Genomic DNA, 13,990 nt, shown 5'->3' with positions numbered 1-13,990 from the left:
CCCTGTTCTGAACACTGACACACCGTGTCTGCTCCCTGTAAACAAACAAAAAAACTCAAGAAAAAAAAAAAAATGTGTCGGGGCAGTTCATATTCTCCTCATCTCTTTGGCGGTAATTTATGGCGGCTTCATTAACGCCGCGCAGTCACAAGCCGTTTATCGTCCTCTGGGTGGTGTTAATGTTTTCGCGCGTTAATGACCAGATCATCGCCTCTCTGTGTTCTCAACGAACGAGGGAACCGGCGCTCGGCGGCGGCGACGCTCATCGTAGCACCGCGGAACCACGGAGGTGCGTGCGGCACAAAGATCTGCGCCGAAGAGAGGATCCATCAACGGCCTCGCAGGGCCGAATGCGTCGCTCAGCCACGAGCTAACGTCGAGAAAAAAAACACACGCGCCCCCCGACACGACGATCGTGCTCGTGCTGAGCCGCCCTTTCTGCCCCTCGGAGATATTTGTTTTCCAAACAGATTTGGAGAGAGAAAACATTTCCAGGACGGGGTGAAAGACCAATAAAACATTGAGCAAAAAAAAAAAAAAAAACTAAAGAAAGGGAGCTTTTCCAAAATTTATTTTTGCTTTTCCAGCTAATGCCACATTCAGCGCAAATTAGTCCCAGGGAGAAGCCGCCCAGCAAAACAGAACACAAACACTGCAGAGCATGTGATCCGGAGCCAGGATATCGCCAGTTACAAAGAGCCCTCCGAAGAAAATCGCCAAGCCCGTGGGATGCTGGCCCTCGTCCCCGAAGCCCCCAGGTAAAGGCTACTGCACGCACTGAACATCACAGGTCTGCCAGAGAAATGTTAAGTCTGCATTCACTGGTCTCCAAAATAGATTAACCCTTTGAAGTACAGGTTTTTTGGAATGTTTTTTTTTTCTTCTTCAAAATTCTAAGTGTTCTAGAACTGGAACAATCCTTTCAGCTACCAGTAGCAATTGTTACATCAGCATTAGAATGTACAGTTAGAATGTTGAATTAAAAACATCCTGGCTGCAGTTAAGAACATTCCAATCCCTTATGTGTTATCTTACACATTAAAGGGTCAATCAGGACAGGAGTAGTTGCATAATGCTGCAGACAAATGGTAAACGGGGAAAAACTTCAGACATCAGCATATAGGGTGACATTAGACAAAGAAAAGCACCTACTGTGGCTATATTTTCTTGGGGAAAAAATGATTGATTATTCACTTTGTATTTTGACCATTATTGACTTAGATTGAAACGGGTGGCTGAAACACCAATACTGGACCCACTGCACTGGTGCTAGTGAGCAACGTCACTCAACAAGACCAGGAAGTGAGCTTCAAAAATGAAGCTCGGTTTGGCCGATTTGGCTGCACAAGCCCTTGCGCTTTCCACACCCGCGTTGACTCCCAGATCATCTCTGCAGAACATAACTCAAAGTTCAGAGGTTTCTGGATAGTTTGTTTTGCCAATGATCCATAAAGATAACCCTTTCCTTGCCCCAAGGATCATTACTGTTAGGTCTTTGCGGTCGCTATGTAAATGTAACTATTGTAATCTCTCCCTCTGTCTCCTTCCTCCTCCCTTTCTCTCCCTCTTTCTCTCTATTTAGATAGATACATCCTAAAACAATAGCGTCTTTAACATGCAACATGCATGCGATTTGCATAATACGAGCATTAAGCACGATCCGATTATACACATTGTACATCAAAGACAATGCATTGTTTAAGCAAGTGTGTTTGAGGATTCCTCTCCATATGCATTTCATATTTGTGCATGGCTCTTGGATATGACTGTCATATTTATAAATCAATCTTATTTATTATTCATATGTAACCAAGATATATTCTGTGACAGAACAATTACACATGAACATTTGGTCTTCTCTGAAGAAACTCAGCGTGACAAACCTTAGTATTCACAGTGTGATTGTACTTCAGTACACCAGTTAAAATGGTCCCCCTTGAACTGCAGAATATCACAGAAAAATAGACCTGCTGCTGATATAATATAGTAATATAGCACATTTAAGATAAACTGGATTGTTGCCTGAATCATTGCAAGAAATGGACTGTATTTTTCCTTAGTTTTTTTTCTTAGGTTTTATGAGCAGGAACTGTCTGGTTTGCATAGTTTCTGAATGGAGGTAATCAGTTACAGTACCAAGTGTTCTGATTGAAGTAGCTTTTTACAATATCAGGATGCAAAGTGCTCCACATCTGTTCCTCTTAATCTCAATCCAATTTACCTAAACAGCTACAATCCCAAGGTCACCTATTCAACTATGACCTCATTAGGATAAGGGTCCAATGAAATTAGTCCACCATACAGCCAATGGTAGGGACAGCTGTTCCGTTCAAATGGAATCTGTGGAATCTATTGTGAAAATATAAACACTGAGACATCGCAATGACATTTTCGCACAAAGGTTCGGTTTCTTTTCACAAGTACGGTACGTGTAAGGATACTGGCCATCATATATTGTAAATGAGAAAATTTATTCATGCAGCCAATTATGAAATCTCAGGCTAATTAGCATTGCTGGTACATCAATTTCCATTTAAGGCTCCGCCTATGGAGGACCACAACATTGTTCCAACCATTTCAGTTTCACAAGAGTTCTGCCTCTTAGTCTCGCTGGCCTTGGCAAAAAATCATAAAAGATAATCAGTGCCCTGGAGATTCCCATTCAATCATTCTAGAAAACTAATATTTTTTTGCCGAGAGCAAAACAGAGACTGACAAATATGCTCACTTATGGGCCAAGATGTACGATGTACGACATGAATGTCAAACTCAAGTCCTGGAGGGCCACATCAGCTTGCAGGTATTTGTGGTTCCCTTTCAATTAGGAGCCAGCTAAGTCCATGAGAATGAGTCATGTGGGTAATTTGGCCAATAAGGGACTCAATGAATCACTGGTGCTGAAACACACCAAAAAAACCAGCACACACTGCAGGCCACCAAGCACGGTGTCTGGCACTCGCAATGTCAGAAATAAAGCCTCACAAATGTACATCAAAATCACTGATGCTAAATCAACTCTAACAGAATGTTAAGGGGACACTATTACAGTAACAAGTACTCTATCAAAGTTCATGTTACACTGAATATTTTGCTGTGTATGACTAAGTGTCATGAAGCCAACCAGGCTAAAACTCGATAGAAGATAAAAATCTTTAGTTTGAAAGCTCTTCTGCTTAAAGTCAAAGTGGACCTCGGCATTCACTGGTCTACACTAATGTATTGGATTGGCTGTTTATGAATGGTGACAAGGCATTTTAAGCCCTATATCACCCAATCAGCAAACCCACTGAGTGGGCATTGGATTTCATATGAAAGCAGGAGGACATAATCTCTGCATCCAGTTTCCAAAAAGCAAGCTTGCCATCTTAAATGAATCATCGATGATTCAGTCTGTTTATGCATACACATTATTCCAATATTTTAATCTCGCAAACTTGTCAGCGATTCAGCTTTAGTTATAGCCAGCTAACTACATTGCTGGCTGCAGGCTTAATAGTCCAGCCCCTTAATGCATCATTACCAGCACAGTGATGTGCTCTTTGGAAAAACAAGGCACACGTTTGAAAAAATTTCACTATTCTGAACAGATAAAGGGACTATTTTATTTCCACAACAATTGAGATGGAAAGTGGATCTTTAAAAAAAAGAAAAAAAAGAAAAAAGTTTCTTATATCCATCACTAGAGTCCCCACAAGTCAAAAACACTTTCTAAAACCTCAAATCTAAAATGTTTAGCAGTCTACAGTTACCTGAGAGCTAGACGGGGAGGTTGTGGGGGGGGGGGGGGGGGGGGGGGGGGGTGTGTGCGGGGGAGGCAAGCACAGTGTTGAACACATGTAGCAGGAAAAACCCGAAAACCTTTCTAATCATAACAAGAGAGCACCAAAGCCTAAAAGTTAACGAGCTCCCTCCCTGTGGGGAACTCGAGCCCCTAATCAAGTGCTCCGCAAAGCGGCCGCCTCCAGACGAATCTCCGTCTCTCGAGAAAGCTTCACAGGGAGAGCTCCTCGCTCGTACGTACACGCGCTGATGAGGTAGCAGCTGCCGTGATCAGAGCAGCGAACTACAGCTGCTACCTATCGCTCCATCAAAGGGTCTATATTGGGGCTTCTTCTTCTTCGCTCTCCAAAAAAAGGCACGAGAGCTCAGCCCTTACACTAATCCCATTAATTGTTGAGGCAGTTGGGTCGCAGCTGTCGTGCTCAGCACCGGGCTGTACAGGTCGCTGTCACTGGCCGGACGTGTGGGTCTGGCGCTGTCCGTGGTGCTGCAGACTCAGATGGGAGTTGTGCTGTCCTTGGTCCTGATTTCATCGGTTTAGTGAGGCTAAATTCTCTCCAGTCAAAAAAAAAAAAAAAAACTGAATTTTTTTTCCCCTCAGTTTTTTCTTTTTTGTGGTCTAGATGGCCCCAGACAGGAAATAGTTTCATACCCAAAAGACTAAAAGCTCCTTTGAAAGACTAAAGGGGTAAAATAAACATTACTATACAAGCTGCTTTGGAGTTATTTGAGCTGTATTTTCTATCTTAAGTCGGCAGGTCATCGGATAGGTCATCTGTGAATGCGCTCTCTCACATCTTAAGAAAGTTAAATTGACAAATTGATGACAGGCTACTTCCGCTACTCTGGTGGAGCTCTCCACTTATGTCAGCAGGGGAGTTGTTTAGTAAATATTATGAATAATTTACTGAATGCAATTAATTTGGCACTTTGTTTTCATAGCCATTTAATGTGCAGTTCTTCTTGGCTATGTTGTTTAAAAAAAGTGATTCTGAGTGTTTCCTCAACAGAACTATTTATGGAAAGTGTATTCATAATTAGTTTTCATGACAATTAGAACATACAAATTACTAGCACAGATGACTGCCAAATTTACCTTTTTGTCTGTATGGCGGTATTTTAAATTGGTGAACAAAAAATGGCAAGCATTTGTTAGACCTGCACTTTGAGAATAGATAGAACTACACCTCCCTGATGGTTTGAGTTAAAGAAATTGGATCATTTAAATATGTTTCAAATCTCTTTAAAAAAAAGGACTCAATGGACCCAGAATGAGATTATCTTAAGCAACATTTCTGCTCTACCACAAGGGCAATCTTTAAACTGAATTTAGTCTCTCAAAACGGCTGCTCTTATTTCTGTATTTCCTTAAAAACCGCGCATAAGACGAAAAAGTAATTGTCGAATCACGTTTTATCTTGGAAGCTTAAGGCTACAGGCGAACGGGGGACTATGTACCGTACTTCATGTACGCAGACCCCTGATTTTCAGCTAGAGAAAGCCTGGCTCTTTGAATCTGCTTTACCTTGTATAACATTTTAATAAAACTGTTTGTATTACTGTCTGTCTTTTTTACTGAATGCTCCAAAACTATGAGTCAACACTTGTCCTGCAGACACCAAGGTTAGAAAACTAAAAAAAAAAAAACAGGCAGTAAAGCGACTACCTCACCTTTTTGTCTGCCTGTCTGTTCAAATGAAACGGAAAATTCAAACACATTTAATAAAATGGTCAGTTCTTCAGAAAAAATAAATAAATAAATAAATAAATAAAACCTGCTGTGTAGATGCTGAGAAAATGTTTCAGCGCCGTGTGAGATCAAATCAGCTGTCGACTTAATAAACGGAAAATACGTTCTCCTTTGTGTCTCAGGGTCCCCCCCCCCCCCCCATCCCCATCTCGGGATGATGCATCGCTATTACCGAATGCTGGTTGCGTTACATTGATTGAGTGCTCATCGAATCTCAAACATTCGGCCGCGCCCCCCTCCGGCGCCCCGGAGCCCCATGCTGTGACAATGGCCATCCGCAGCGGTCGCGCCGCGGAACGCGGATTGGCCGCGGGAAAAGAAAGAAGGGAAAGCGCTAAGCCGTTAGATGAAGACTAATGAGCTGGGGAGGCTTCACTGGGGGGGGGGGGGGTTAACGGTGTGTTTTCTTTTTTGTTCGCCATAAAACGCTCGCGCGCATCTCTTTTTGCGGCGTAGTCGTGTAGCGCAGAGACACCTGTAGACGCAAATTCGCAAATTGGGGCTTGGCTTTGATCATCTCTGTCTGGGGATGTTACTGCCTTATGCGAATCAAGAGGGTCGCCTGGAAGCGCATCAGAAGTGGGCGTGTCTCCGCGAGCTCGCTTACCGGTGAGGCACTAGGATCCCTAACGCTTTAAGGCCGGTGCCGACAGACGCGCTAATTATCCTGATTTAAGCGGAACCCCGTGACCGAGCGGGACAGCGGTCGTTTCCAGATTTACGACCGCCGCCGATCACGCCGGAGGGGAGCGTTCATAAATGACAGACGTCGCGGCGGCCGGTCCCGCTCCAATGAAAAGCCATTTTGAGCTGGCAGCCGCGACGCGCATCCCACATTTGTCTACGCGCGCGGTTAACGTGTCTATTAAAAATTACATGAAAATCATGGAAGAGAGGTCTTGGAGCGTGTGAATTATGGATGGTAATTAATGAGGGACAAGCTGTTGAATGGATAAACGATCTTGCTGCTTGATAGAGAAAAGTCTCTCATCTTAAGGTTTTCTCCACAGTTAGATTAAAAAAAAGGCCAAATGGGATCTCCATATGCATGTCCTTCACTCTCTCATCATGACTATGTCCAAGGTTCCCTGCAACCCAGATGCTACTCATACTAAAAATTCTCATGCTTTGGGATTTACACTGTATTCACTAAGTTAAAGAACACACCCAGCAAAAAGTTCAGTGTGAAATGAACTTCGATATAGAACCCACTGTACTCTGACAGAGTATACGTGATCTCTGCTGCTCAAGAAACGGTCACCAGTTTACGGGCTCCAGTTGAATCATCTGACTTGGCTGAGTGCTTGCAGTGGATGGGGGGAGGGCTTCCGGAACAGAACCATACCGCCAAACATAGCTCTAGTGCCTCTCAAGCCTTATGAAAAAGATTCTAACGGTGACGACAGTGGCTGTACCGACTGACCTGTGCACAATGGAGTAATGGCTCTTAAGTAAAACAAAAAACCATGGCTACATTTAATAGAGCTATTTTTACATTCGCATAGGTCGAAACCATGCACTTAGTATTATTCATTTTTTAAAAAGCTAATAAATGTACGGACTCAACAGAATTAATGACGACATTTTTTTCCCTGTTAAAACAGGACCCAAAGGATTAAGGGGTGCTTGGAGTGTTTACTGCTCAGTTTTCAGAGCAGTACGCCGCTGAATATGGATTGCATGTTCCGGTGTTGTCCCAGTGCGGGCTATACGTTCAAGGAGAGAGCACTTCTGTCCTTCAAAACTTTGCCATCTGAGTCAAAAAGCACTTACTTATTGAATACCTATACATGGACACATTAATTTGCGGGCAACATTTGACTTTAAAATGACTTTGTTTACTGGGGCGTCTAAATTACATTTATCATTCTCCCATTTCCCTCTCTACCATTTGTCATTCTGGACTTGTGCGCTTTCTTGTCTTTGTCCCTAGTTTCCTTGTCAATAAACAGTATCGCAGCGTCAGTAAGCCGTCGTCGTCGTCGGCCTGCGGCTACCCGACAACCATCTCGCGGAGCACAGACGGAATCGCTCCGAAAGAGCACCAAAACCTTTCTGCTTGTCACGTTCACTTCGCCTGTCACGCGCTCCAACGGATGGTTCCGGAATGAATGCTGTCGCCGCTGGCCCATAATCGTACGGGGCCATCACGGGTGTGAAAGAAAAAAAAATCATATTTTCATATCAATCACAATGTTATTATTATTATTATTATTGCTACTAAAAACGATACCGTCTAATATGCAAATGCAGCGTAATTCGCTCGTTCGTTAGCCTGCAGCTTTGCTCATACGCGTAGAAGTTAAATGTGTTGCGCAGCATCAGAATGTTAATTCACCTCTGAAAAAGACATTTATAAAATAATTGTTATTGTATCGTCTAGTGTACCCAAAAAAACAAAATAAAAAAAGCAAGGCCATGGTGACGCCCAGGCTTTTGCGTTTTGGCGGGAAACCAAAAAAAAAAACAACAAAAAAAAACATTTGCAAAGGCAGAGAGAGAAACAGAGAGAGGGCCGGATCACTCAAAGAGACTGAGCTGAGGAGGAGAGGAAGAGAGAAGAGCTGCATTCATTTAAAATCCACACAAGGCCGGCTGTCCCCCCCACCCCCCCCCCCCCCCAAACAAGCCTGGCTCTTCTCCACCCATCCCCCCACCTCTGTCAGACCCCTGGACGAACACTCACACCAGTCTCTTGCCCTGTCTCTCTCTCTCTCTCTCTCTCTCTCTCTCTCTTCCCCTCAAATCCAAATATGCTTTACTGGCCTGGCCGCGCACAAGCACAGTACTGCCAGTGCATCGTTTACATAAAATGTAAATCAACGGTAGAACAACGGTGTCGCTCCCGCTCCCTCTTCCTCTCTCTTTCATTCGCTCTCTCTCTCTCGCTCTGGGGGAGGGAAAAAGGAGAGTGGGACAGAGAGAGAGAGCAAGTGAGGGAGACAGAGAGAGAGAGAAAGAGAGAGAGAGCAAGGAAGACAGAGAGAGAGAGGGAGAGAGAGGGGGAGAGAAAGAGAGCGAGACAGAGAGTGAGAGAGAGAGCGAGGGAGAAGGGAGAGCGAGAAGATGAGAGAGAGCAAGGGAGAGAGAGAGAGAGAGAGAGCAGGTTCAGCTGAAAAGCCAATGGGGCCTCTGGCTGAACAGGACTGGCAGAAAGCGGTGACTGCACAAAAGGGGGACAGTATTCCCACCGCCGTCCTGACTCTGAGCTGATCCGCAGGAACGTCTGACACACAGGAAAGGAGAGGAGGGAGAGGGGAGGGAGAGGGCGAGAGGGAGAGAGAGAGAGAGAGAGAGAGAGAGAGGGAGAAGGGGACAGAGACAGAGAAAGAAACAAAGACAGAGAGAGACAGGAAGACAGGAAGGAGAGAAATATATATTTGAATATTTGTTTTGTTGCTCTTACTATTATTGTTATTGTTGGTGTCGTTATTATGATTGTTACAAACAGCCACCCTTTGGCAATGTTCATTTAAAATATGCTATGTCAGTAAAGCATTTTGAATTTGAATTTGAACTTGATTTTCAGAGAGAGAGCGAGAGAGTTTTTGATGAAGCTCCAGTCGCAGTCTACGTCTGCATTCCAAGCTAAGGAAGGTGGGGGGAGGAGAGAGAAAGAGAGAAAGAGAGAGAGAGAGAGAGGGAGAGAGAGAAAGAGGGAGGGAGGGGGAGAGTGACAGAGAGGGACTGCGAGACGGAGGAAGAGACCAAGGAAAGGAGATAGTGAGAGATAGGGAAAGATAGGGAGAGAGAAAAAGCAAAAGGAAGCATAAGAGAGAAAGAAGAAGAGAGCGAGATAGAGAAAAGGATTGAGAGAAAGTGAGCAAGAGGAAGGGAGAGAGAGGGAGAGAGAGAGAGAGGAGTCTGCTCCGGTGATGTGAGTCGGGGGCTGTTCTTCAGCGGAGACGCGCGGAGTCTGCGGTTAGCGGCTTTCGCTCGGGGAACGAGGCGACCCTCCGCCGGGACTCCACTCTGCGCGCAGGACCCCCCCACCACCACCACCGCACCCCCCCCCAACCACCCTCCCTCCGTCCCGTTCGTCTGCCTGCACCTCCCTCTGCGTGGACGTCCAGACGCCCGCCCCCCAGCGCCCCCTCCCCCGCGTGATCATAGCGGAACAGGGGGTCTTTTTCAAAGGAGGGGGAGAAAAAAAAATACACTGGACAAGAACCGTTCGCCACCTGCTGGGATTTCACTTAAAAAAGAACTTTGCTTTTTTCTCCCTCCTCTTCTCCTGCTGAGAGTTTTTTGGGGTGATTATTTTCGCTCTGCAAGGAAACTGTTTCTGTCTGAGGGAGAGAAAACTATTTTTTTTTTTTTTGGTCCTCTTGGCTGATATTTCGAACGCACCTTCCCCATCAGCAGAAAACTCTTTCAGCGTCCGTCCGGACTCCAGAGTGGATTATAATCGCGTCTCCTCCTTTTCATTTCTCTTGAAATTGAATTAAAGGATTATCCCCGCCACTCGTTTTTCTCCCTTTTGTGGAACGGCAGACAGGAGGAGGATGTCGGACCTTCGGTTTCTCCTCCGGGGCTCTGAAGGGATTACGACGGGGGTCTGCCGCTTCAGAATAAAATGTCACGGAAAAATTCCCCCCGCCAATCAGCATGGTAAATCATAGGGAGGGGAGAGAGAGTAAGTATGCTGCCGCAGATCGCCGCTTTCTTCCTCTAAGGCCAGCCGAACGGGGGTTGCGACGCGGCTGTTCGCTCGCGGGGTCTCGAGCGCTGAAGGGACTCGGAGCTGCCAGGATCGGACCGGATCGAAGGACGCGGACGTGAAAGTGTGTGACGCTCCGCGCGCGCGCGGCGGGATTAAAATAGTCGAGCGCAAAGAGCGGGGCTCACGCACCTTTCAGAGACGAGGCGAACATTCAAGCAGGCAGTGTATGTATTAATTGTACTCCGGGCAGTGCACAGAGTCCTGCTCTGTGTGCTTCTCTGGCTTGTTTGCCGGTAGCTTGTCGCTTTTGAAGCAGAGGAGTGAGTTACTGCCATCTGTTCGCCCTTTTAAGTGGAGATAGCCAGTCATGAACTCGACCAGGGACAAGAACCGTGATCTAATGTGCGTGAAGACTACAGTCATCTGAGGGATCGTTGATTTGCCTCAGACTCATTAAAAGTTGCAGTTGAAAGCACCCCTCCCCCCCCCCCCCCCCTCCACAAACCCCCTTCCCTCCCCCGTTTGTTCCGCCCGTCCCCCCCCTCCTCCGCCCACCCCCGCTTGTCAGGATGGTGCCCCCGCCGCCGGCGAACAAGCCCCACGTGTGCCTGTCCACCATCTTGATCATGAGCAGCATGGCGCTGATGGACGCCTACCTGGTGGAGCAGAACCAGGGCCCGCGGAAGATCGGCATCTGCATCATGGTGCTGGTGGGCGACGTCTGCTTCCTCATCGTCCTGCGCTACGTGGCTGTGTGGGTGGGCGCCGAGGTGCGGACCGCCAAGCGCGGCTACGCCATGATCCTCTGGTTCCTCTACGTCTTCGTCCTGGAGATCAAGGTCTACTTCATCTACCAGAACTACAAGGCGGACCGGCAGAGCTTGGACGCCGTGGCCCGCAAGGCCCTGACCTTGCTCCTCTCCATCTTCGTGCCCGTCCTCTTCGTCATCCTGGTGGCCATCGACCACATGGAGTACGTGCGCGCCTTCAAGAAGCGGGAGGAGATCCGGAACCGCCTCTTCTGGGTGGTGGTGGACCTGCTGGACATCCTGGACATCCAGGCCAACCTGTGGGAGCCGCAGAAGAAAGGTCTCCCCCTGTGGGCCGAGGGGCTGATGTTCTTCTACTGCTACATCCTGCTGCTGATCCTGCCCTGCGTCTCCCTCAGCGAGATCAGCATGCAGGGCGTCAACATCGTGCCCCACAAGATGATGCTGTACCCCATCCTCAGCCTGGTCACCATCAACATCATCACGCTCTTCATCCGCGGCGGCAACATGCTCTTCTACAAGGACATGCGGGTGTCGGGCATCCTGATGGGCAAGAACGTGGTGGCCATCATCCTAAAGACGTGCAGCTTCGCGCAGTACCGGAGGCAGCTCCACAGCGCGCCGCCGGCCTTCGGCGTGGAGCTCCAGAAGAACTCGGTGCCCCTGGCGCGGCCCATGGCCCTGCCCGTGCCCGCCCCGCCCCAGGTGGTGGTGCAGGACCTGACGGCGCTGCCCGAGGTGGCCACCTGCGACCACACGTAGCACAGGACGAACCAGATTGTATAAAAAATTTAATAAAATTAAAACATTTATCATTTCTCAAAAAATGAACATGGGATTATCATGTTTAGCGAATGCAGAATATGGAATGCCACCACAGTGGGCACAGGAGAAGGACTGGCTCATACGGGCTCCATGTTAGCAGTGCAAACCTGTGGTGGAATGGTTTTTTTTTAAATGAAAGTGGTGTGGAGAAATCCAAGATTTGTGTGATGTGTACGTGAGGGTGGTGTTAATTCTTACTGTGGTCTGATCTGCATTGGTGACAGCGGTTTGAAATCCAACTGTCACAAAAACCACGTACAAGTTGCATTCCTACTTTTGTGAAAGGCACACTACCTACTTTTTAAATGAAAACCACAGTGATTTTTTTAGATAATACCACGTATTCTGAACTCTGTGCTCCACGTTGGGACCTGAACAGGAGATAATGTGATTTCTCTTTTCTTTTTGGATGAGGGGGGCTGCTTGTGCTGATCAAGGCTCCTTTGCAGGAAAAGAAGACAATGTATTTTTTGAAACCATACTGTGAAAAAAAAAAGCCAACGGGTATATGAATATATTTTTATATAAATATAACATATAATTAATGGTGTGTGGTGCATTATGACTTTGGGAAAGAAAAAAATCAAACTGGATGGTCGTGTGTCGTAACTTTCACTTTTTAAGTTCCTGACTTGCTTCTTTTGTAGTTGCCGTATCTTCCGGGTTAAAATACTTCAGTTTAAAGAACCAACTGACACTGCTTTATTTGAACAAAACAAAAAAAAAAAACCTTTTCTTAACGAAAGTGTTTTATATGTGATTCTTTGATAAAGTACTGTGCGTACATGGAGTACTGTCTACATGTGTCTGTTTGTACCTTCAGTTACAGGCAGTCCAGCTGCCACGCAACAGACGTCATCCAATGCCCATATTAATATTCACGGCGAGAGTGCGGATATCATAACAAAACATGGGCCATGATTTAGGGTTTTGTTTTTTTTTTTATTCTCAGTCACAAGCTTTTTAATTTTTAATGAAGTTCGGCTGCGTTCCCTCTCCCAGACAGCGTGCGGTCTAGTCGCCCCGCAGTCAAGACGAACGTGAGGAGGAGAGAAGCGGGCGCCTGTCTCTTTCGAGACAATGCTTTTTTGCGATAATGTCACGCCATCGTTTTGAATTCTTTATGACGTTTCCATGGTGCTAATGTGCCGTTCTGTCCAAGTGGAAAAAAGTAAAGAGGGCTGAACAGCAGGCTTCCGTAGCCTTAGCCTGACCTTATCCCAATAGCACGAAAATGTAAAATTGCAGAAAATATAAAGTTCAATTCAAAGTTCACATTTCAAGGACCATGTATGTTAGCACCACTTTAATGTATCTTTGAAATAGAACATAAGGTAGACGGCTAGCACACTGTGAGTACACAGTGTGCAGGAAAATACAGAAAATCATATTCTTGAAAGAGGCAATATGTATACTGAAATACATTCCACATGCTCTGAAAACATATATTTCGGAATTGGATTTTCATTTGATACTATTTGGACATTAATCACATTTTCGTAAGTATGCCCACGTTTGGCAGGGTTCCTTCGGTTAAAAAACCCACATCAGAACCGCACCTTACATCCTAATGAGCCCTCCCCCTTGGAAGCCGTCCACGCTTCAGAATGCAAAGTCAGATTAAACAGACATTTGCATTAGAGGTTATCTGGCAGTGCGTTTCCAGGGGATTGACGGGGGGGCCCGCGGGAGGCCTTCCCTAATCGAGGAGGAAAGATAAGTGATTTACTTCAGGACGACTTACCAGAAAACCAACCCAATGGCGGGTTATTTACCCCCGTGAGGTTAGCACAACTGGTCCCCCATTGCTGTCTATCGCCGTGCCGTGGCCTTAGACGACTACGGAATTGCCCTTTGGGGGAAGTGATGAGGCTTTCTTAAATGGCTCCTTCCCTTTCAGCGGTTGTGAGCGAATTCATTAGAGAATCTCGAAGCTCGGAGAAACGACGGTGCCCTATTCCCGGCCAGCTCTGTCTTTTTTTCGCCTAATTTAAGAAACGTCGAAAAGCTATTTAAAAGCTATCAGAAACATCTTTATACCGCCACTTCGTCATTAAAGCGCAATATCACGGGCTCTCAGGTGGCTGAGGCAATCTGCTCTTGATGAAAGGATGCGCCGTGGAGTCTGAAATCGAATGGTGATGGGGTCTGGGCCTCGGAATCGGACCAGGAATCGTACAGGAAGGGGAGGGGCCACAGCGA

The 13,990-nt window shown here is 46.4% G+C and overlaps 1 protein-coding gene across 1 annotated transcript; it reads left to right on the top strand.

Moving 5' to 3' along the window:
* The first annotated feature begins 10,749 nt into the window (after positions 1 to 10,749).
* tmem264 (transmembrane protein 264) lies at positions 10,750 to 12,578 on the top strand. The gene has a single exon (XM_035406389.1). The coding sequence runs from the start codon at positions 10,763 to 10,765 to the stop codon at positions 11,723 to 11,725; it is 963 nt and encodes a 320-aa protein (XP_035262280.1). The 5' UTR covers positions 10,750 to 10,762; the 3' UTR covers positions 11,726 to 12,578.
* The last annotated feature ends 1,412 nt before the right edge of the window (positions 12,579 to 13,990 follow it).

Source organism: Anguilla anguilla, chromosome 2, assembly GCF_013347855.1.
Source record: "Anguilla anguilla isolate fAngAng1 chromosome 2, fAngAng1.pri, whole genome shotgun sequence".
NCBI classification, from domain to species: Eukaryota; Metazoa; Chordata; class Actinopteri; order Anguilliformes; family Anguillidae; genus Anguilla; species Anguilla anguilla.
Note: the sequence above shows the minus strand (reverse complement) of the source record. Positions and strands in the feature narration are given on the sequence as shown.